At 47.0% G+C, this 22,118-nt stretch overlaps 1 protein-coding gene across 1 annotated transcript; it reads right to left on the bottom strand.

Moving 5' to 3' along the window:
- Window positions 1-454: 454 nt before the first annotated feature.
- Anp32b (acidic nuclear phosphoprotein 32 family member B) lies at window positions 455-21,914 on the bottom strand. The gene is given in 7 exon segments (NM_131911.2): window positions 455-895; window positions 1,637-1,706; window positions 3,234-3,358; window positions 4,811-5,039; window positions 9,597-9,719; window positions 13,191-13,340; window positions 21,687-21,914. Coding segments are annotated over 7 exon segments (819 nt in total). The 5' UTR covers window positions 21,741-21,914; the 3' UTR covers window positions 455-827.
- Between the last annotated feature and the right edge of the window lie 204 nt (window positions 21,915-22,118).

Below are 22,118 nucleotides of genomic sequence, written 5' to 3'. Positions count from 1 at the left end.
CAGATCATTGAACTGCTGCCATTATTTTTTCTAATGCTGGAGCACTAACCCACTTATTAACCCACAGCTCTAACCAACCCACAGCCTTATTCATGCTAGGCAGGTATTCTGCCACTATTTTGGACTACAAACCATTTTTAAGAAGAAGCTCACTTCCTCTCCTAGTTGCTAACAGTGAGGATTTGAATAGTGATGGTCAAAGATTCTGCCTTTCCTCATCACTAATATACCAAAGACACCCCCCTTCCCCAACCTCTGCACCGCAGACACAGCGCAAGCTGGTAAACAGCCTTAGTTAGAAATGTGAGCGCACAACTAGGCTTTACCAAAGAGTAATGCATTTATTTTGCTTAGTCTTAGAAAATACGGTTTTGGCAGTTATCACACAAAATGTCCTAATGTCTTTTAAAAAAAAAAGAAAGAAAGAAAGAAAAAAGAAAAGCATGAGAAAACAGACCCAAAATGTTAAGATTTTATTTACAAAGCTTTTCCTTGTTGTACAGAAAGTAAAAATGTTGTTACAATCGCAGTGTAACTGGCAGCCAGGACGGTCAACTCACCAATCACAGCTGTCACGATACAGCAAGAGTCTTACACGAAAACCTAACAACGCTTACAATTTTGTTGGGGCGAAGTCCCCAGGCTTGGTGGTGGATTACCAAGGGGCTAAACGGAGGAAGGCGGAATGTCGCGGGAACTATTCTTTGGCTCTTTGGGTGGGGGTGTCCTGGGGCTTGTATCACAGCTACCTTTTTAAAACAGCTACCAAATCCATGAGCAGTCCAACCATACTCAACAGTTCTGTGTCCTGCAGGCTGTCCCGGGGCTTAGTCATCTTCTCCTTCGTCATCTGTTTCTCTCTTTCTCTTTTCACCTTTCCCACTTTCTTCCTCCTCTGCAGTGGGGGGGGGGGGGGGGGGGGAGGGAGAGGAGGAGACACACACACACACACACACAAAAATACCTGGCTGTGAGCAGGGAAAGGACTCTGCTTAAACACCGCTAACGAGGCAGCAACTACCTGGTGGCTATCACAGATATCAACAATGTACGCGTTACCAAATAAATAGGTCACCGAGGCCAGACAGGCAAAAGGCATGGCAGCAGCACCTTACCTAGTCCAGCTAATGAACTGAGGCGTTTACTACACAGCGACAACTCTGCTTACCCAGCCTGTTTCTAAGCCACACCCTTCACAAGTAAACCCTTAGGCAAACCACTTAAAAATGCCACGAATCCTATTTCCTTACTTTTAAAGACAGGCGACAGGAATGGCACAGGAAGTTATTCTGATACCACCACGAGGCTTATAAAGCATGAGACATGGGCACTGTCACACTGCTCCCAGTAGAGGTTTCTGCATGGCCTGGTGTTCTATGCCTGCTGCAGTCAGAGCTGGACCATCAGAACCCAGAACAACAGCGTGGCCAAGGGCACTTCATACGCTCAGTGCGCCCGGGTCTGACAGCCACAAATCTCAGAACTCGGGAAGGGAAGGCAGGGACACTGAGCTTGAGACAAGCCCAGCAACACAGTAAGGTCTGACCTCAAAAAACCAGAACCAAAGCAAACCACAATCTGCCTCCATTGCACTTTCATCTAGCTCTAAACGGAAAGGAACCTGCATCACACCCACCTTCATCCTCATCTTCATCCTCATCTTCTTCATCTTCATCAACTTCTCCATCATGTCCAAACTCTTCTTCCTAAACCAGAGAATAGCTTAACATTATTAGGTTCTGCTAAAGCACATGAGCTGGCAAGACTCAACCAGTAAAGACAGGCTTCCAACCTGGCAACCTCAGATGGATGCCGGAAGCCGAGATGAAAGGGGCGAATCAAGAGACTTAACAAAGTTGCCCTCCTATGTTTCCATGCAGGCTGCGTCACGGGTGTGACCACACCCATACAAATAAAACCACAGGTCCTGTCTCACAACTGTCATTCTAGCAACTGGGTATGGAGGACAGGAGGATCAGTGTCTTAAGGCTAGCCTGGGTCACATAAGCTCCAAATCACCAATTCCTTATAAAAAAATAAAAACACGGGGTTGGGGATTTAGCTCAGTGGTAGAGCGCTTGCCTAGCAAGCGCAAGGCCCTGGGTTCGGTCCCCAGCTCCGAAAAAAAGAACAAATAAATAAATAAATAAATAAAAACACAAAGAGGAAAATAATAAATAAATAAATAAATAAATAAATAAATAAAAACACAAAGAGGAAAATACTTCCAAATCGTTATATCAAAACACTACGGAGAAAGCTGTTATCTTACATACTTTCCTTTTCCTGCACAGAAATGCTGGTTGAACTTTTTTAATGAGTTTAGGAAAGAAAGAAAGAAAGAAAGAAATTAAGAAAGAAAGAAAGAAAGAAAGAAAGAAAGAAAGAAAGAAAGGAAGGAAGGAAAGAAGGAAGAGGGAGGGAGGGAGGGAAGGAAGGAAGGAAGGAGAGAGAGAGAGAGAGAGAGAGAGAGAGAGAGAGAGAGAGAGAGAGAGAGAGAGAAAGGAAGAAAGAAAGAGCGAGCAGCCAAGAAAGAGCGAGCAGCCAGCCAGAGGGCTCCTCAGTCAAGAGCCTTGCAACAGACGTTCTTCCAGAAGAGGCCGGTCTGATTCACTGCAGCACCTGTTGGCTCACAACCACCTCTAACTCCAGTCCCTGGGAAGCCAATGCGCTCTTCTGACTTCACCAAACATGGATGTGGTGTGTACGTGTGTGTATAAATGCAAGCACATATGTACACACAGACAAAATAAAAATAAATCTTTAAAGGAACAGGCAGCCCAAGAACAGAATACTTGCAAGGCTCTGGCTTTAAAAAAAAAAAAAAAGGAAAATTCAACATGTTTTTACTGTTTTATATTTCCGGATTGGTTTGGACAAATTTCTTGTTGTAGTCATATAGTTTATTATGTAGGGTGTGGATGTAACCAGTCTAGTGTAGCCCAGGCACGTCTTGAGGTGGTACTCTTCCCTGCTTTTAGGCATATACTCTTTCTTACACGAAACTCAGCTGCTCTCTCGAGGTAGGAGTATATTTACCTGTGTGTGAACCACAACTCAGCACGTCTCAGTACTTTGAACACACACGCCCTTCTTTGGCAATGTGAAAGGTAACTCAGATTAGTGAGGAATCCAGGTAGCGCTCAGTAAGCATATCCCTTATTTCAAGATAAACGGTGCCTTTGCCTGCCCATTTTTGCCTTTACACCAACAGGGAAGAAAAGTGTATTCACCTCCCCGCTGACTTCATCTTCATCATCTTCTCCTTCTACATCCTCATCTTCATCTTCATCCTCTTCATCTTCATCTTCTTCCTCCTCACCATCCTCATCCTCCTCTTCCTCTTCATCCTCTCCTTCTAAAAACAGTCCAAAAGAGAAACTACTAAGGATGAGCATTACTAAACCTAGCACTAGGAAACGCAGAGGCAGGCAATCTCAGTGAGTTCAAGCTATTCCACAGAGTGAGTTCTAGCACAGCCAAGGTAATAGAGAAAGACCCTAAAACACGGAAGAAGGGAGAGGGAAGGACAGGTGACCCTGACGACCCATAGGGTCCTTCCTACCTGCAAATGTGAGAGTATCCAAAGTCAACCTACAACAAGCTGGTTGTCTCCACAGATATCAGGACAGACTTACAGCTGATCTTTTTCTACCAGTCCTTAATTCCAAGAGAATATCCACCCTAAAGTCAAGAAGCTTCAAAGACTATATATATCCCCTTCTTAAGGATAAAAATCAGTCTCAAGTTCACACAGGAGGCTTTCTACTTCTGCCACGCCTGAAAGTTCCAACACTTTTTTAAAAGGGAAGCCTGGCATGGTGGTGTAAGCTACCGGAGGCACTGTCTGTCTTAACTCCTGCCCCTCCAACCAAAAATGGCAAACTGTGGTGAATAAAAGTGGTCCCTATAGATCTATAGGAAGTGGCACTAATAGAGGGTGTGGCCTTGAAGGAGGAAGTGTGTCACCAGGAACAGGTGCTGAGAAGCTCAAGCCAGGCTTACTGGTTTTCTCTCTCAGCACCATGTCTCCTGCATGCCAGCATGTTTTCCACCACGCTAATGGACTGAACCTTTTAACTGTAAGCCAGCCCCAATGAATGCTCTCCTTTTTAAAAGTTGCCATGGTCATGCTGTCTCCTCACATCAGTAAAATCCTAAGCAAGATAACATCCAACAGTGTTCTTCCTTCACTTTCTTGGCTATTGCAATCTTGTATGTTCTAGAAAGCGCTAAGATTAAAGGTATGGAAGCTGGGCGGTGGGATTCTGGCTTTGAGGTCAGCCTGGTCTACATACAGAGTGAGTTCCAGGACAGACAGGGCTACACAGAGAAACCTTGTCTCAAAAACCAAAACAAACAAAACAAAAAAGATTAGCTTTCAATTTCAAAGACTTTACCCAGACTCACTCAAAAATATAGACACCTAAGCATGTGAAAAACTACGATTAATAAGAGCAGACCCCCAATTTGTGAACTCGTGTGCCGCCACACACACCTAAAAAACATTTTCCCCATGAATTCCATGTTATACTTGAGATCATACTTTTATAAATTTAAAACAAAGGCCACAATCTAAGAATGTATCCTGAAGTTTGTAGGTCAGGCACTGAGCTCAGAAGGATAGTAGGCAGAGCCAGGTAGACAAAGAAATAATGATTCTAGTGGCTTGTGTGAAGTAGCCATTGACCAAATAGATATACAAAACCCACTTGCTAATAAAACCATTTCATTTCTGAGCATTCTAAAATGACAGTTTGTAAGGACTGGAAGAGCAAGAGTCAGGTCACAAGATGCCCGGTCTACCCACCTTCATCCTCTTCCTCTTTGTCCACACCATCCACTTCCCCGTCTGAGTCGGGGGCTTCCTCTACACTATCCACCTCCACATCTGAGTCAGGTGCTTCCTGGTCCTCTCGGTCATAGCCATCCAGATAGGACAGCTGGGGCAGCAGCCTGAAGACGGTCTCTCGGTAATCACTCCGGTTAGTGACTTCACAGCCAAACAGATCCAGGCTTTTCAGACAATCCAACCTTTTCTAAAGTGAAGAACCAAAAAACACAATTCCTAAATAAAAGGAACATGTCACCAAACCATTTTCAAGAGGCAAAACTCTAGGCTTCCCACTGATTAGCTGCTATCTAGCCGTCCCTGTACATAGGAAAACCTTGTAAAATTCTGGGTTGCCTTCTTAACAGCCAACTTTCCCCTCTTGTTCTGGCTTCCCCTCAAGAACTGTCTTTTCTGGTAGCATTAGGAGTGTAAATGTGACCTAGCTTAGGTGTACACAGAGCCCGCCCATGAAGGTAAATGAGACCTGGCACGCTGATGTGGGCAGAAGGGTAAATACAAGAGCTTAGATTTCAGGAACAGACAAACTCCACACTCCTGTCTTTAAGCTCTCTAGAAGAGGTTACCATTACCAGACTTCTCTAGAGGGAATATAAAGATCCTGTTATATACACATCCTGCTATCTTCTAGAATAGCATGGAGAGCCCAGAGTGCAGACATCCCACACCTAATAGCCCCCACCCCCAATCAAGATAAAGTTTGGTACTCTCTCATCAATATGGGGTCAGGGATGTATCTTATTAGTAGAGTGCTTGCACAGAGCCATGGATCAGATTCCCAACATCATATCACCATCAGTGGCAGTGCAGGCCTCAGTATGCAGGAGGCTACATGATCAGGTCATGGTCAGCTACATGAGACCCCTCACTCCAAAGCTCTAGATGAAACCATTTCTAACAAACCCAACAGTAACACTTCATTTGCAAAGTCATGGCCACATTCACATGAGCCAGTGAAATAAGCAAGCAACAAAACCTTGCTTCTGGGACCAAAGGTGCCTCTGTGATTCTCTTTGAAAGTTGGCTTTAAAACTGCAGATGTGACAGCAACCAGTGCACTGCCTAACTGGCTCATTAGCTATTTTTATAAACTAAAAATTTGGGGATTTTTATTTAATACTCCCTGAGATCCTCCTCCTGCCTTTGCCCCTGCCTCTCAAGCCCTAGGAGTAAAGACACATGCCACCATGCCCAACTAAAACAAAGTTTTAGTGCCACACAACATCCATCTGCCCATCTATCACACACAGCTCCTTTTAGACTGTACTGACTGCAGCTGTGACACAGAGTAGGGCCCACAAAGCCATGTTTTTATTAGCTGACCCTTGAGGGAAAGGGCCCTTACACAAGGATCTTCATCCCTTGATCAGGAAAAGGTTCACAGAAGTTTTATTCTCAGAGTGGACCGTAGAACCAGGGCTCAGCAGGATTACAGGCAGATATCATACCCACTCAAACATACAATGCAAAATCCTAAACGAGTCTGTCCATCAAATAATGTGCTTCCAACGACCAGGTCCCTAATGTCTCAAGGCAGGCAGACAGGCCAGGTCCAGCCCTGCCGGTTCTAGGGGTGACTGACTTTTTAACAGGCAACTTTCAGATTAGGTTTCCTACTGGGCAGGCCCTGACCTTAGAAACCCAGGTATGATTTCTTGCAGAGAGGAAAGAAATGCTGTAATATCACCCCAAATAATCAGCACAGGTTATTTACTAGTTTTCTGTCTGGAGTCAGTTCTCTTCTTTGCTACCTATGTAGCCGGGAACTGGTGAGCCTCCCCTGAGCCCGTCTGGAGATCTAGTACCCAGTAAGACACGCAGCTTCCTATTATTCTAATGTGCTCCCCCCTCCTCCACCTCATCCTGAAGTGCCTATCTCACCATGTAGCCTTTGTGTGCTGCCCTTTGACTCAGTTCTCTTGCTCTGGCCCTTCAGAAAGCTGGCAGGACAGCGTATACCACCATCCCTGGACTGACTAAAAACTATTTACTTAATGAACTGGGGCATTACTTAATCTTCTGTACTGGGCCATTGAAGCTGTCCAGTTTCTGAGCTGCGGAAATTTTAGATGTTTGCTTACTTCTTGACAAAGCACCATTACCAGATAATTTGAATATGCCAAAGAGTATGGTAGGAAACTAAAAGCAAGTTCACAACAAACCCCACATGACTACAGTACTCAGTGATTGTTTTTAAGCAGTAAAATTGAACTTACAGGCCAACAGGCTCAGAATACAGAATACAGGATCCCGATGTAATGCGCAAACACTGCTACAAACTTAACCATGCTGGAAGCTTGACCTAAGCTAATAGGCTAGCCATAATAAACATTCAACATTTTATTAACAATAATTTTGCTTGCCTTCTTAGAATTTAGAAGGGCTTTGGGGGATGGTTTGGATGGCCCAGGTCTCTTAAAAAAGGTGTCCCAGGAAGTTTGAACTGCTGCCTTCTTTGTCTCTCGTTAATGTCCCTGTAGCAAGCAGAGGCATTCACAATCATTGCATTGACTGTAAAACTGGGCTCAAGGCAGTGTTCACAATGTGTGGTGATGAGGATGAAGATGGTGTTTTCCCCACTCTAAAACGTTCACAAGTCCACACTGGGCCCAGTCTCCCCCTTTGCCATTCCTACAGGTTTCTTCATTCCAAGTGGGAACCAGATGTCTGTAACCTCACTCAGACTTTGCTTTTTTCCTTCAAGACAGGATTTTTTTGTGTAGCCCTGTCAGTCCTAGAACTGGCTCTGTAGACCAAGCTGACCTTGAACACAAAAAGACTCTCTGCCTCCCAAGTGTGAGCTTATAGATGTGCTGTGCACCATCACTGCCCAGGCTGTAAGCAGCCTGGTGTGTATCGACCATGGTAGCTCTGCCACACGGTGTCAGTGTCACCCAAGCCTTAGCTTCTTCAATGTAAATCAAGGACCATACGATTTCTATCCACTTTGTAGGACAGAACAGCTACTGTAGGAACTATGTACATTTGCTACAGTAGTACAGCAAACTACTCCTCCTCCTCCTCCTCCTCTTCTTCCTCCTCCTCGAGACTAATCGAGCACAGTATCCACCTGTGCTCACTTCAGTGCTAGAACACTGCAGTCCCAGAAGGTTCTGGCTCCAGGAGAATCCAGGAAGGAGAGCCTCTGTCTGCTTCTGCTTAACACACCCACCAACACACATGAACACCGGTGTAGGGGATGCTTGCTACCCTTCAGCTCGGACTAGCCCAGAATTAAGGTAACTTCCACCAAGCAATAAGGCGGCCTGGCACAGACCAGGGAGAGTGTGAGTCTAAATATTCCTATGGGAATTCCATTTTACTGAAATTAGGTATGGAGTCAATTTTCACGTCTCAAAGGCAACAGAAAATTAAGTGAATTTAAACTTGATTCTGATATTAATTTCAAACAATTATTTAAGTTCTTCAAACTCAGTTTCCTCTCTAAATTAGAGCCATTCTCTATTTAAAGGGGTACAAGCCTGCAATGAAGAAATAGTAAATGTCCCTGGATATAGCAGGTTGCAGTGCATACGTCTTTAACTTGCAAACAGGCTGCTCTACACACACTGAGGGAGACTGAGCATGTGGCCATGTATAGCAGAAAAGATCTGCAGAACAAAGAAACAGTTCAATGTCTACAACAAATGGAGGCTCAAACACAAAGATACATATATACATAAGGAGCCCAGCAAGATTATAACTGCTTCAACATTTTCAATTGCAGAAGGGGACGGGGAAACCACTTTAATTAAACTACCAGAACATCGTCACTGAAAGAAACCAAAGTCTGTCTTCCTCCTGGGCATCAACAGAGCAGGGGTTTGGCTTGTTGTTTTGCTTGATGGGGTTTGTATAATCTAGGCCAAGGCTAGTCTCAAACTTGCTACCTGTGGTGGAGGACCTTGAACTTTTGATCCTCCAGAGATTATAGGCATGTGCCAATGTGTGATTTATGGAACCCAGGACTCCATGCATTCTGAGCAAGCATTCTGCCAACTAAGCCAAACCCACAGCCCCAACAGAGCATTCTTCCAGGGAAGTAAAGCCCTTTGTTTTCATATTCTACAACACCAGCTATCTAACATAACACACAAGTCCTGCCTGTGGGGCTGCCTATCTCCTGCATTAACCCTGCCTCCAGAACCTCCACACTGCTGAGCTCTCATTGCAAGTTTCCCAACTTACAAAACAAAACAATCTACTTCTTGACTGTCCTCTAAGCACTTTATTTAGTAAGGTAAAGAATAAAGTCCTGTCTATTCAGTTTGCTTAAGGCCATATCCCATGCTTACAACCCAAAAGGCACTTAAAACTTGGTCTCTTTATTTATATAACTACAGTAAGGCTGAGGAAGGTGCTTCTTCTATCCAACACAGTGATGAAGGGAAGTCTAAGATCACCAACCACAAGACCCTTGTGCCCCAAACTGTCCTATCTACAGCTTTGAAATGTAACCCAAGACACACTGTTCTGTTGCAGTACAGAATAGCCTATCCAGTCTAGGAGAAAAAAATTAGCAGACATGCTTAGAGCTAAGATAAGCGTATGTCTAAAATTCTCCATGCACGACACCAACAGTTTCAGTCAAGAGAGCAAAGCCCAGGAATACATCAAGATTTAAAAGCCACTCCATGCAGAGCAGAAGGCCAGCCCTTTTCCAGCTAACTATTCTCAATCATTTCTCCCACTGGAATATGACAATGAGATGACAGCAACCCACTCTGAACTCCCCACCACTCACCAACGGCTCCAAGGTGCTGATATCTTTCAGGTTATTTCCACTTAGGTTCAGATGTGTGAGGCTTGGAAGTTCTTCTGCTAGTCTGTCGAGACCTCCGAAGATTCTATTTTCACTGAGCTCAAGCTAACAGAAACATGGACAAACAGACAATCACTTACTACTGAATTGAAGTAAAAAGCAAATCCTTCTAACAAAAACAAACAGTGGCAGCAAAGTTCTACAAGAGCTGGTGAGTGAACTGGTCCTCAGCTAGACACTTGCTACCAAGGCTGACGGATCAAGGTCAACCTGGGGCCCACTTGGTGGAGTCCGGAGACTTTCCTAGGTTGTTCTGATTTCTATACATGCAGCACGTATAGACCCCTCTCCCAAAAGCCCTGTTTTTATTATGTTATAAAATTATTTATTTGATTAAATCCAAATTAAGTAGTTTATATATTCCAGAAACATTTGGGACGAGTGAAGCATATATGCAGAAGATGGGACTTTTTTGTTATGTGTGCCGAGTGTACACGCACCATGTGCATGCAGTGCCTGTGGGGGCCAGAAGGGGGCATCAGATCCCTTGTGCAAGGCCCCAAGAGTCTGTAAGCCGTGCTCTCCAGAGGTTGCTGCTTCTGTAAACTGTCAATAGCTTTCACAGTAATCTATGTTAGTTTCTCAGCTGACGGCCACACATGCAATGGTCTGCTCACAGTGTGAACCCTCATCAAAAATTACCAGTGTCTCAGAGCACAAGTGGAGACTATGTTGGTAAAGCTCTTCCTTTTTACAGCTGAACACTCAGGTCATGGGACTCAGTGGTCTACATCAGGTTCTTCCAGAAGACAGTTCCTAGCACCCGTGTTGAATTGCTTACCATCTGGAGGATCGAGTGTCATCCTCTTTAGGCCTCCAAGACCCTACCCCCAATATATGTATATTAAACAACCTACCCGTAGACCACACAGGCGGCTCCAATATGTTATACCTGTGCCAGCATCAGGAAGAGCTTGAGTGCCTGTCATTTCCAGAGCCCCATTTACCCCATTTGCTCTTACAACAAACTGGTTGTAGGATTGTCCTATCAATTTACAGGCTGACAGGTCCATGACCAAAGCCTTGTGGTGAGCCTGTGTTGACTGCATACACTTAAAGAGCCCTGGCACTCCCACTACACTACATACATGCCAGTGTGCTGAAAGTGGGAACTTCACATGGCTGGCATGGTGACAGAGGCTTGGAACATACCACAATCCAAGAGGCTAAGGTAGCAGGCCACCCTGTACAACTTAGAGAGACCGTGTCTCAAAGTTTAAAAAGGGTACAAAGAGCTGGGAATGTGGTTCAGTGGTAGAGTGCTTGTCTAGGATTCACCCCAACCTGTTAATTCAATTCCCAACACACAAGTCAAAAACCCTAAAAAGCTAAGAAAACACCAAATACAGAAACCAAAGAAACAGCATTGGCTCCATGAATAGTCTTTAGCATGCCATAAAATACTCTGGTACAGAAGCAATGGCCACAGTTTTAGAATGCTAGCCTAGGAGGGTAGATGAGAGAATTCTATAAATAAAGGCACACCACAAGCCCGGCAACCAGTCTCCAGGAGGAGAATGGAATCCCAAGTTGTTCTTTGACAGCCATGAATGCTGTGGTTTTACTCCACCCACAAGTAAATCTTAAAAAGAAAGCAAACAAAAAACCCTGCTTGTCTATAATTAATAAAGATCCAAGCACTGGATCTCGTGATCTTTAGAAACCACCTTTCTATGTTCAGACCATGTAGCTAGAATATCACCTCTTTCTACAGGAAGACAGTAAGGCATTTACTAGCATAGAACTTTAAAGACATTTAAAGCCTGTACTGAGGTAGGAAGAACACAGTCCTTCGAAGCTGTGAGAACATTCAATCTGCCTTCTAAGTGTGATCACCTCCTCAGCCCTATGAGTGATCGGTGTTTACATTTTTTAGAAAAAGCCCAGTGTGGTGCTGGGTGGAAGTTTGCACCCTCAGCATTTGGGAGGCTGAAGCAGGACTGTGTTCCAGGCCAGCACAGTAAGACACTGTCTCAAAGAATTGAGCATTTGAAAAAGGTTCAACACAGCTACTGTGGTGCTTAATCTCTGTGGATTTGATGTATCTAGAGATCAAATTTACACAAAACAGATGCTATGGGTCCTGGATGACCCCTTCAGTCACTGAGGACCCATACATATAGCTTCTTATATTTCTATGTGTTTAAGTGTTTTGTCTGCAGATTTCTGTGCACCATGTGTGCCTGGTACCCACAGAGTTAAGGACTGTGAAATTTCAAGTCACACCTCCTGTTCTTCAACAAGCAAAGGGTTCTTATTTAATCTACCAGAGTTCTGTAGGTGGCTTTAGGAAAACTGTTGTTCCTTTCTGGGCCTATGGCTACACCTTTCAGGGCACAGGAGCAAAATTTCCCCCCATCTCTTTGATACAAATACAGAGAGACAAGAGAAACCCTTCTTAAGTATTCTGCCCTTTCTGAGAGTAACTAGAGGGCAAAACAGGGTGGCTTCAGGGAAGGTTAACTATCAACAATGGGTTAAGACCAGAGAGAGATATAGGTTTGTTTTTGTGGGTTTTTTGGAGGGGGTGGTGGTTGGGGGACACACAGACACAGGAGGCAGTAGCTGTCTAGTGACCCCCACAGCCCTTTACCTGCCTAAGAGCTGGTGAAGATACCACCAGACCTGGCCTGTAGCAGCACTGTCTAGTTAATCACAACACATTTCAAACTAATTATTAAGAATTACAAGGGTTGGGGATTTAGCTCAGTGGTAGAGCGCTTGCCTAGCAAGTACAAGGCCCTGGGTTCGGTCCCCAGCTGGGGGCGGGGGGGGGGCAGAAAATGTAAAAAAAGAATTACAAGACAGGTAGGGCTGGAGAGATGGCTCAGCGGTTAAGAGCACTGACTGCTCTTCCAGAGGTCCTGAGTTCAATTCCCAGCAACCACATGGTGGCTCACAACCATCTGTAATGGGATCTGATGCCCTCTTCTGTGGGGGTGAATACAGCTACAGTGTACTTATATATAATAAATAAATAAACAAACGAATAAATACATCTTAATAAAAAGGAATTACACGATAGTGTTAAAGATGGTCCAGCAGTCAAGAGCACTTGCTGTGTTTGCACAAGACAGGTTCCACCTTCACTACCCATGGGGGCAGTTGTAAACTGCACGCAACTTCACCCCCATATCCGATGTCTTCAGAGGGCACCCCACACATACCCCACTCACACAGTTAGTCTTCACTTTCCTTTTCATCAGCATACAAACTATAAAGCACTGAAAAGTAAGAGGCTGTGTGTCTCCTGAACCAGAGCCTGAGTACAAACGTGTCTGAGAGCTTCTGACAATTAACAATTATTGAGAAAAGCAACTAACTACCCCTCCCCAGAAGGCACTATTTCCAAAGCACTGCTGCAACACTGCAGGTCAGGCCTGACAACCGCTAGTGATGAAGATGAAAATCTCAGTTTCTGCCACAGAGCACTAACACACATTGTGCTTACACCAGATAAAACCAGACACTTATACCTCTCAAGTGATTCCCTTAAAAAATTAAAGAAACACTTACCTTTTTCAACTTAGGTAGCTTCGGGAGGTCTGAAACTGAAAACAAGCCTACATTTATTAAACTGAGGAACTCTAAGTTCACAAATTCATCTGTTAACCCCTCGATTTTTCCATCATTTGCTTTGCAATTGTCCAAGACAAGTTCTTGAACCTGTGGGTATAAACAAAAACAGGAATAAGCTTTAAAAACTGTAACAGGAAACAACAAAAGCAAACAACTCTAAATACAATCCTGCGAAACTTCCAAATTCAAAATAGCATTCATGTACGAGTAGGATCAGCTACAAATAAAGCAAGCAGGATTAGCTTTGTAGCAGCATAGTACTAAGACCCAAAGACAACTGCTAGTTCATAACACACACACACACACACACACACACACACACACACACACACACACGGGCGTGTGGGTGGTGATGGTGCGTGCACATACTCTATATCCTACCAAGAGGCACAACAGCTCTCAGAACGTAAGTGAACCTGTGTCCCTGTCCTTTCCATGGCTGGGTCTGGAAAGGGCTTCGTCTTAAGTTCAAGTGCAGAGCGAAGAAACCCTTTCAGGCTTTCTCTCTCTCTCCAAGTCCACGAAGGGCAAGGCCATAGGGAGATGAACACTTTGCTTCTGCCACAAAAGTCACCAAGGCACTTGAGCACTTGATCAAGGATCCTGCTGCTTGAAGCAGGATAATCGATCTTACCGCCACTCTCTACAATGTGAACCAGGCTGCCCCCAAACTCATAGACTTCCCCTGTCTTTCTCTGCCTCGTAAGTGCTGGGGTTAACAGCATACACCAACCACCATGCCTGGCTTTTCCTTGCCATTTTCAAACGAAAAAGTCACAAATAAATCCTAGTAAGGATTTTTACACCTGCACACTCTCCAGTTTCAGATCTTTTCTGTTTTGTTTTAAAGAGGGTCTGACTATGTAGCTCTAGCTGACCTAGACTTTGAGATGTTGACATCTGTCTTCTCTGACTCAGAGACCCGACTGCCTCTGCCTTGTGAGTGCTGGTACTGAACTGTGCCGAGCTAAGACGATTTTCATTCTCGTATAATAATAAAATTAAAATGTCCTAAGATATGACATTAATATGTCCAAAACAAGTGGGGAGGAATTAAAGATTATGCCACACTGCCTCCCAAATGGGATGAAAATTTTCTCCTTGATCCTTCTTTTAATTGCTAAGATTCTGTCCAGTTTAACTACTGTGTGGGGTGATAAGAAACTTCCCTAGGGGGTTGAGGGGGAACAAAATATTATGGCAGCTCTATCACTGAGCAGACTTAGGCGCATTCTAAATGTAAAGCCAACATTGCTGCTGTACAAAGAAACCCTATCATGGCAAGCACCACAGGACATTCAAATACGGGCTAAAATACATTTGCTAAGGCAAATAGCAAAATGGAGATTATAAAGGAGACTGGGGAAAGGGCCCAAAGTGGTTGACCACATGCAGGCCTGAGTCTGGTGTTGGACAGGGACATTGAGAGAGGACTTAGGTTCTGGTTTAAGGAAATGCGAACCTACGAGGAAATAAAGAACAGCACTTTGAGGAGAAACAATGAATGCTATAGCTGGAGACACACTCAGAATCTCAATGGTGGTCTGGATTCAGGCCTGTACTCATGAGTCATCAAGGAAGAATAAGTGGCAGGAACCTGGTATTCCTAGAAAAAGCATCAAGGATTGAACTCAGGGCAATTAAGAAAAAGACAGGCAAGGTGCCCAAAGCTAAAAACACCCTCCCCAAGACAGGGTAGGGTTTCTCTGTGTAGGTCGGGCTATCCTGGAACTCAAGAGACCTTCCTGCCTCTGCCTCCCAAGTGGTGGAACTGAAGACTTCATTTTAAACCCCAGGAAAGCTGGCTCATAAACTAAGGTGGGCATGGTGACAAGACATCTGTGATCCCAGCACTTGGGAGGCTGAGGCAGAGGACTGAAAGCTGAAGGGAGTGTGAGCTGGTCAGGTGAGTGCAGTCAGTTCCAGGTCAACCTCAACTACAAAGTAAACCTCAAAAAATATATAAAAATAAAATAAGACGACCTGAACACAGCCAAGCATGTGATGTCTCACTTGGGAGGTAGAACAGGACTTCAACAAGCCTTTCTGCCATAGCAAAGACAACATATTAAAACTGTTCCGGGGGGGGGGGGGGCGCCCCTGGAGAGATAGCTCAGCAGTTAAGAGCACCCGACTGCTCTTCCAGAGGTCCTGAGTTCAATTCCCAGCAACCACATGGTGGCTCACAACCATCTGTAATGGATCTGATGCCCTCTTCTGGTGTGTCTGAAGACAGCTACAGTGTAGTTATATATAATAAATAAATCTTAAAAAAAAAAAAAAAGGACTGTTCCGTGGGAAAGCACTACTGTGCTGTGAGATCAGCCTTCATGGCACAGAAGTTCTAGGTAAGCCCTGAGTTCATAAGACAGTCTTGAAGAACCAAAAAATACACGCTGGAGAGATGGCTCAGAGTTGAAAGCACTTGCTGCTCCTCGGAGTTCAGCCCAGGTCGGGTAGCTTACAACTGCCTGTAACTCCAGCTCCAGGGATCTGACATCCTCTTTTGGCCTCTGCAGGCACCTAATACATGTGTGGCAGGCATGCAGACACACAAATAAAAATAAAGGGAAAGGTGGTCCCAACCTGTTCCTCTGTGGATGCAAACTAGAGGGCTCTGAAGTCCAAGGCACAGCAAGGTAACCTGGTCAAACATGGACCAAATTCCCTCTCCTCATTGGTCCTTCTCCAGCAGAACTTGCTTTTTTTCCCCCAAATGTGAATAAAGTAAATATTTAAGAACTAAACAAAAACAAACAGCACAGTGCCTCAGGCTTGCAATGCTAATAATGTGCGTGTGAAGGCAGCAGATCCGGTCCAGGGACACCCTCAGCTAGATACAGTCTCACCGTGCAGCCCAGCCGCCTGGAACTCAGAGACCCCCCTGCCGCTGCCTTTAACTCTTGCCCTGGGTTTTCTAGTCATGAACAATGCCGAAAGTTTGGCACTTTTTCACTAGGTCTCTCTTCCACTCCAACCCTTTCTTAGTTCCATTCCTTTCTCTCTTCACTTCCTTCACTGGGAAATAACCAATTTTACCTGTGGTCTGGGTTGGCAATCTTTCCCAGTTACACACTTACCCTAGGAGAAGGGAAAGGCACAGAATAAGATCATTCTGAGTCGCTGTGGTTCGAGTATAGAAAACTCCTACGGGCTCAGTATTTGAATGCTTGGTCACAGAGTGACCACTACTTGAGCATTAAAAGGTGGGCTTCTGTTGGAGGAAGCGTGTCACTAGAGATGGGCTTTGCGATTTCCAAAGCCCATCACCACCCTGACTACACCACCATCTTCATAAGGTGATCCTTCTACCTAGTGCTGGAAATACAGTCCTGCTGCCACACATGAAAGGCTAGTTTCCAATCTTCTTAATTAGAAAGGTACTAAGTAAACTGTGGTTTGTTACGGGCATGCCTGCTTGTCTCTGCAGTGTACTAAACAAACCTATTTTATGAAGGAAACCGCCCTAACACTAAGTACCTCAAAACAGTGACCCACACAGAAGAGATTAAGATCTCCCAGTTGTCCTCTGACCCCAAGAATTTATTTTTAAAGATTAATTTTATGTATTTAAATACACTGTCACTGTCTTCAGACACACCACAAGAGGGCATCAGATCCCATTACAGATGGTTGTGAGCCATCATGTGGTTGCTGGGAATTCGACTCTGGACGTCTGGAAGAGCAGTCAGTGGACTTAACCGCTGAGCCATCTCTCCAGTCCCAGACACACATTTCTTAATTTCAAAAATGAAGAATTCAGGGGTTAGAGTGCTTGCCCAGGTTCGGTCCCCATGGGGGGGGGGGGGGGGGATGAAGAATTCGGGGGCTGGAGAGATGGCTCAGTGGTTAAGTCCATGGATCACTCTTTCCAGCAGTCCTGAGTTCAAATCCCAGCAACCACATCATGGCTTCACAACCATCTGTAATGGGATCTGATGCCCTCTTGTGGTGTGTCTGAAGACAGCTACAGTGTACTCATATACATAATTCTTAAAAAAAAAAAAAGAATTCAAGGGCAAGTGGGTAGAGCTGAGTGGCTTGCATGCCGGGAGTCATAAGTTCAACTCCAAAGCCACAATAAAATGACAAGGCTAGCCAGTCATGATAGCACACACTTTAACCCCAGCACTTGAGAGGCAGAGCCACGAGGGCCTCTAGTTAGCACAGCGAGTTACAGGACAACCAAGAAGAAACCCTGTCTTGAATAAACAAAAATGGGAGCTCTGTCAGTAGAAAGCTTGCTTAATACACTAAGACAAGAGTAATGCTGACCTCTGATCCCAGAGTTTAGAAGGGGAAAGGAATATGGGAAGCTACAAAATGAGATTAAATCAGGGATAGTGGCAGAAGCGGGTGAATCTGAGTTTAAGGACAGGCTGGTCTACACAGTAACTTCCAGACATACAGGACAGGGCTTAGTAGTAGAAACGCTTGCTGCCAGGACTATCTGAGACCCACATGGAGGAGAGAACCAACTCCCACAAGTTGTCTTCTGACTTCCACATGCACACATGCAAATAAAGAGTTAAAATCCAAAGATAAATAAGGACACAGTCCCTCAATGTGTTGGGGTTGTAGAAAAGTTGAGCAGGTACTCCACCTCAGAACAGGAAAATGTGCCCTGAGGGTGGATAAAAGGAACAACCTGGAAAGCAATTTGATATAAAATATTAAGTAACAGATAAAGGCAGTCACTGGGACTCTTCTTTAAGGCAACCAGCCAGTACACATTTATAACATGGTCCAAGTAAAAATAAGAAATTAAGCAATTTGTAGCTCAACACCAAAATGCACAGACATAAGGTTAAGTGTATGTTGTATATCTTTATCAACCTTTTTTTTTGCTTGTCTCCATCTACTTTTCTTTAAAGATGTATTATTATACAAGAGAAAGCAACCCCAATTAGTTGCTATGCAACCAATTAGAATATCCCATAGCGCTCAGAAATATATCACACTAAACAGATATCAAAAGTTGGGGTGGGGGCCACAAGACAACAACAAAAAGAAAACAGCTAAGGAGGTCTGTTTCCCCCCCACCCCCGGAGTTGGTGAGTGGGTGAAGAGACAGACTAAGGAGCATGGCATATCAAGGTTGGAGGATGAGGGGTATTTAAAAAGAAAAAAGCAGTCCAATAAGAAACTACTTTTTTCTAACTTTGCATGAAAACTGTAGACAGTGGGCCTGAAGGTTAGCTGTCGTCAATGGCTGCAGGGTGAAAAGGGCACATGACAGAGCAGCAGTGTGTGTGCAATGGGTAGCTGGGCACCTACATCAGACACATCCTGCTACTAAGTTGTGCCAGCATTTTTTAATGTCATTCAATGAATCCCCCCAGGTGCCTCTGGAGCCAAGGACTGAACCCAGGGTCTCAAGCTTACTAGGCAAGTGCTCTATCACTGAGCTAATCAATCCCTAATCCCTGACCATCTCCGAATATACACACTTCATTCCTACTTTGGAGGGTGGCAATCTGGGGAATAACCCAATTGCCGAATGCAATACTGAGTAAGGCCTACCACTGGGACATCACTGTATGATCTTTTCCACAAAATAAAAGTTACTAGAGGATAAGACTAGAAGGTTACTGATAGAACATATGCCCTTGGTTCAATCTCCAGTACCCCCAAAATTCTATTCTTGCCCATAAAACTCTTTCAAAATGGTATTGACTTTTGTTTTTTTTGATGCAATGTCATTTTATACCATTTCCCCCACTGTGAGAACGTACTGCAGCAAGAGCTTCTTTGGACTTTGAAAAAATTTGAACTAAGTGTTTAAGATCCTCCCCTAAGGAAAAGAACACACCCATGTTCATCAGTAACAGAGGTGCAGCAGATGAACCTGAGCTTGTTATCTTGGGCCTATGTACTTAGGAGAAAAGAGCCAGCCACCAGACAGTATATAAATAATGTTATCAGGATGGGCCCAAGACTTAGAACAGGAACACCATAGCACACACAACCCACTTGGTTTTAGGCACCATTGTGTATTTAAATTATCACACGCATCCTGTATCAGTCAACTTTAACAATCCATTCAACTGGAGACCTAGGTCTGCCCAGCACCCCCACAAGTCTGTAGGGGCCCAAGCGTCAACCTATCAGTTTTAAGTACCAAGAGTTTCTGCTGTTTTTGAGGCAAAGAGGCCCTGCAGTACCCTGCCAGTCTCATATTGACTGAGATCTGCCTGCCTCTGCCTCCTGAGGACTGTGTCAGAGCACCAGCACACTCAAGAGAGGTCAGCTCATTTAAAAGGCACCGTCTTGGTTGAACTCATTTGCCTTAAGACACTGCATGTGAAACACAAGGCGCCCGAATTGCCAGGAGTGATGGTACCAGTACTCAGGAGGGAAGGAAGGGGGATGGCAGGTTAGAAGTCAGCAGAGACTACATACTGCTTGAAGGGCCATGTCTCCAAAAAAAAAAAAGGGGGGGGGGGGGGCGGCAAAATATTTGCGACAATTTTCCCTTCAAATCCTTCAGGTTTAGGTCAAAGTTTTTCTAAATAAGCATTAACCAATGGCCTGACTCCCTCCAAGTAGCTTGCCCTTCACAACCCCCATAATCTTCGTGGCTATCTCAAAAAGACACTTTCCCCCTATACTGCCAAGGTACAAAAAGGAGGTAGCAAGCCCCCCTCCCATTGTGAGGCCCAGGAGGGCAGCAGATACTCTTGTTTACACAAGTTTCTCAGGCCCCGTCATACTGTAAGCTAAACAACGCAATAAATCAGTGGTTCAAGAGACCCAAGGGTGGCCAATGGCCAATGCTTTATCCGTCAACCACTTGTTGCTTGCAGACCCTGTAAAGGTGTAGTCCCTAATTCACTTCTAATTCCATGGCTCTAGCCTTTGTCAAGAGGGTTTAATATGAAAATGGGTGTTTTACCTAAATTTAGTTACTTCATATTCCATTGATTTTTGTGGCTGACTAGAGTGAAAAGCTCAAGGCTTAATACTAATCTTTTCAAGTTAAAGGAAGAAGATGGTTCAACAACTCAATTTCCCAGCACGTGGTGGGCACAAAATGTCTGACTGAGGGATGGAAGGGACACGTGCCGGTGAAATGCTCAGGGCCCCGGGGAACAGGGACACCACCCAATCAGTCCTCAGGGACCGCCCCACACTTCGGAGGTGCCGACCTCAAGGCCTGTGGCAGGGAACACAAAGCCTCGGGCATGCCAGGCGCACCAAGGCAGGCCATCTCCACAAGTTCCCAACTTGTTAGCCACAGTCACCTGCGTGCGCCAGCCCAGGCCGCGGGCCGCCCGTCCCACAGGACATCGTGGGGCCGGGGTCGAGCCCAGACGCGCCGCGGCGCACGAGGGCGGCGTCGGGCCCGCGGCCTGCGCTCGGTCGGCCGCAAAGGCCGCGTGGAGCACGTGCGGGGCCCAGGCCGCCCCAGCCCCGCGTCGGCCACCGTTGCCCTTTTAAGAAGGGGGAGGGCGCCCGCGAGGGAATGAGGCGGCGGCGGTGGCCGAGCGCCGCGCTTCCAGTGCGCGCGGAGCCCAGCCCGCGGGGCGGGGGCAGCCCGGGGACCGACAGGCAGCGCGAGGGCGGCCGGCTCACCCGGCGGAGGAAGACGGCGCCCGCCAACATGGCGCTGTGGCGCGCCCCGGCTGGCGCGCGGAGCCGCCGGCCGCCCACACCGAGGGGCCGGCCTCCCTCTCGGGCAAGGCCCCGGGCGGCGGCGCGGGGGAGGGCGAAGCCACCGCGGTGACGGTGCCCGGCCGACCCAGGAAGCCCGCGTGGGCAAGGCCGAGGGCGAAGGCGAGCCGGGCAAAGGAGGGGCAAAGTTGTATTTTTAGGCTTGAAAAATGGCGGGAAGCGCATCCTTTTTTCAAACTTGGCCTCGGGAGGGGCGGCGGTTGCGCCACCTCCGCCGCCAGGCCCGCCCCTCCCCCGTTCCGCGCCAGGCCGCGCCCGAGGGGGCTCCGTGCCCCTCAGGGACCCGAACCCCCTTCTCAGCGCGGGCCGCGAGGCCCTGCGGGCCGCGGGGCGCATGGAACCTGGCCCGGCCCCGCGGCGGGCCTGGCGGCGCGGCTCCTCGGCAGGCCCGGCCTCCGCCCGGCCGCGCATCCCGGGAGGCTGCAAACATGGCTCCCAGCGTTACACAACCCCCGCGCCCGCCCTCGCCGCCGGCCACACGCACAAGCTCTCCCTCCGGGAGAGGACCGAGCAGGCGAGCGGCTCAAAGTTTGCTTTTCCACCCGCCGTCCTCCCCGTGGCCACGGGGGCCCGCGGGCGCCAAAGAGTTAATGCCCGCGCGCTCGCTCCCCCCTCCGCGCCTTCCGCCCGCCTTCCCTGTCCCCGTCCGAGCTGCGAGCAGCGCCTTCCCCGCGCCGCGGCCGGAGCCCGGTGGCCCGCAGGTGGCCACCATTACTTGCAAGTCATCGGGGGCGCGGGTGCCCGAGGGGTTCTGCTTACAGCTGCCGGGGTCCGGTTCCTCAGCTCCAGGTGGATCCTCCTCTTCATGTCCATGTTCCCCTCGTCCCCCCTCTCCAAACTTAACTTTCCGCGGCGGGGGCGGAGGGGGGAGAGGCGACCCGGCCTGCGCGGCGAGGGCCGTCGGAAGGAGGCGGCTGGAGGAGGCGGCGTGGTCCCGGGCGGCGTGCGGGCGTGCGGGCGAGCGGAGCCCCCGGAGCCAAGTTACTCGCGGGAGCGGAGAGAAACCATGGAGGGAAAAGGGGGCTGGAGCGCGGCGCTGGCCTCACTACCGCCGCCCCCGGCCAAGGCCCCGCACTGCGCTTAAACCGGCGACGCGACGCGGCGGCTGCTCGGCTCCACTCGGCCCTGCGCGGCGACGCTCGGCTCGGGAGCCCGGGCTGCAGCGCGGACTGGGGAGGCGCACGGAGGGCG

The sequence above is a fragment of the Rattus norvegicus genome, chromosome 5 (assembly GCF_021556685.1).
Source record: "Rattus norvegicus strain SHRSP/BbbUtx chromosome 5, alternate assembly SHRSP_T2T, whole genome shotgun sequence".
NCBI lineage: Eukaryota > Metazoa > Chordata > Mammalia > Rodentia > Muridae > Rattus > Rattus norvegicus.
The sequence above is the reverse complement of the archived record's forward strand: the minus strand, read 5'-3'. Positions and strand labels throughout refer to the sequence as shown.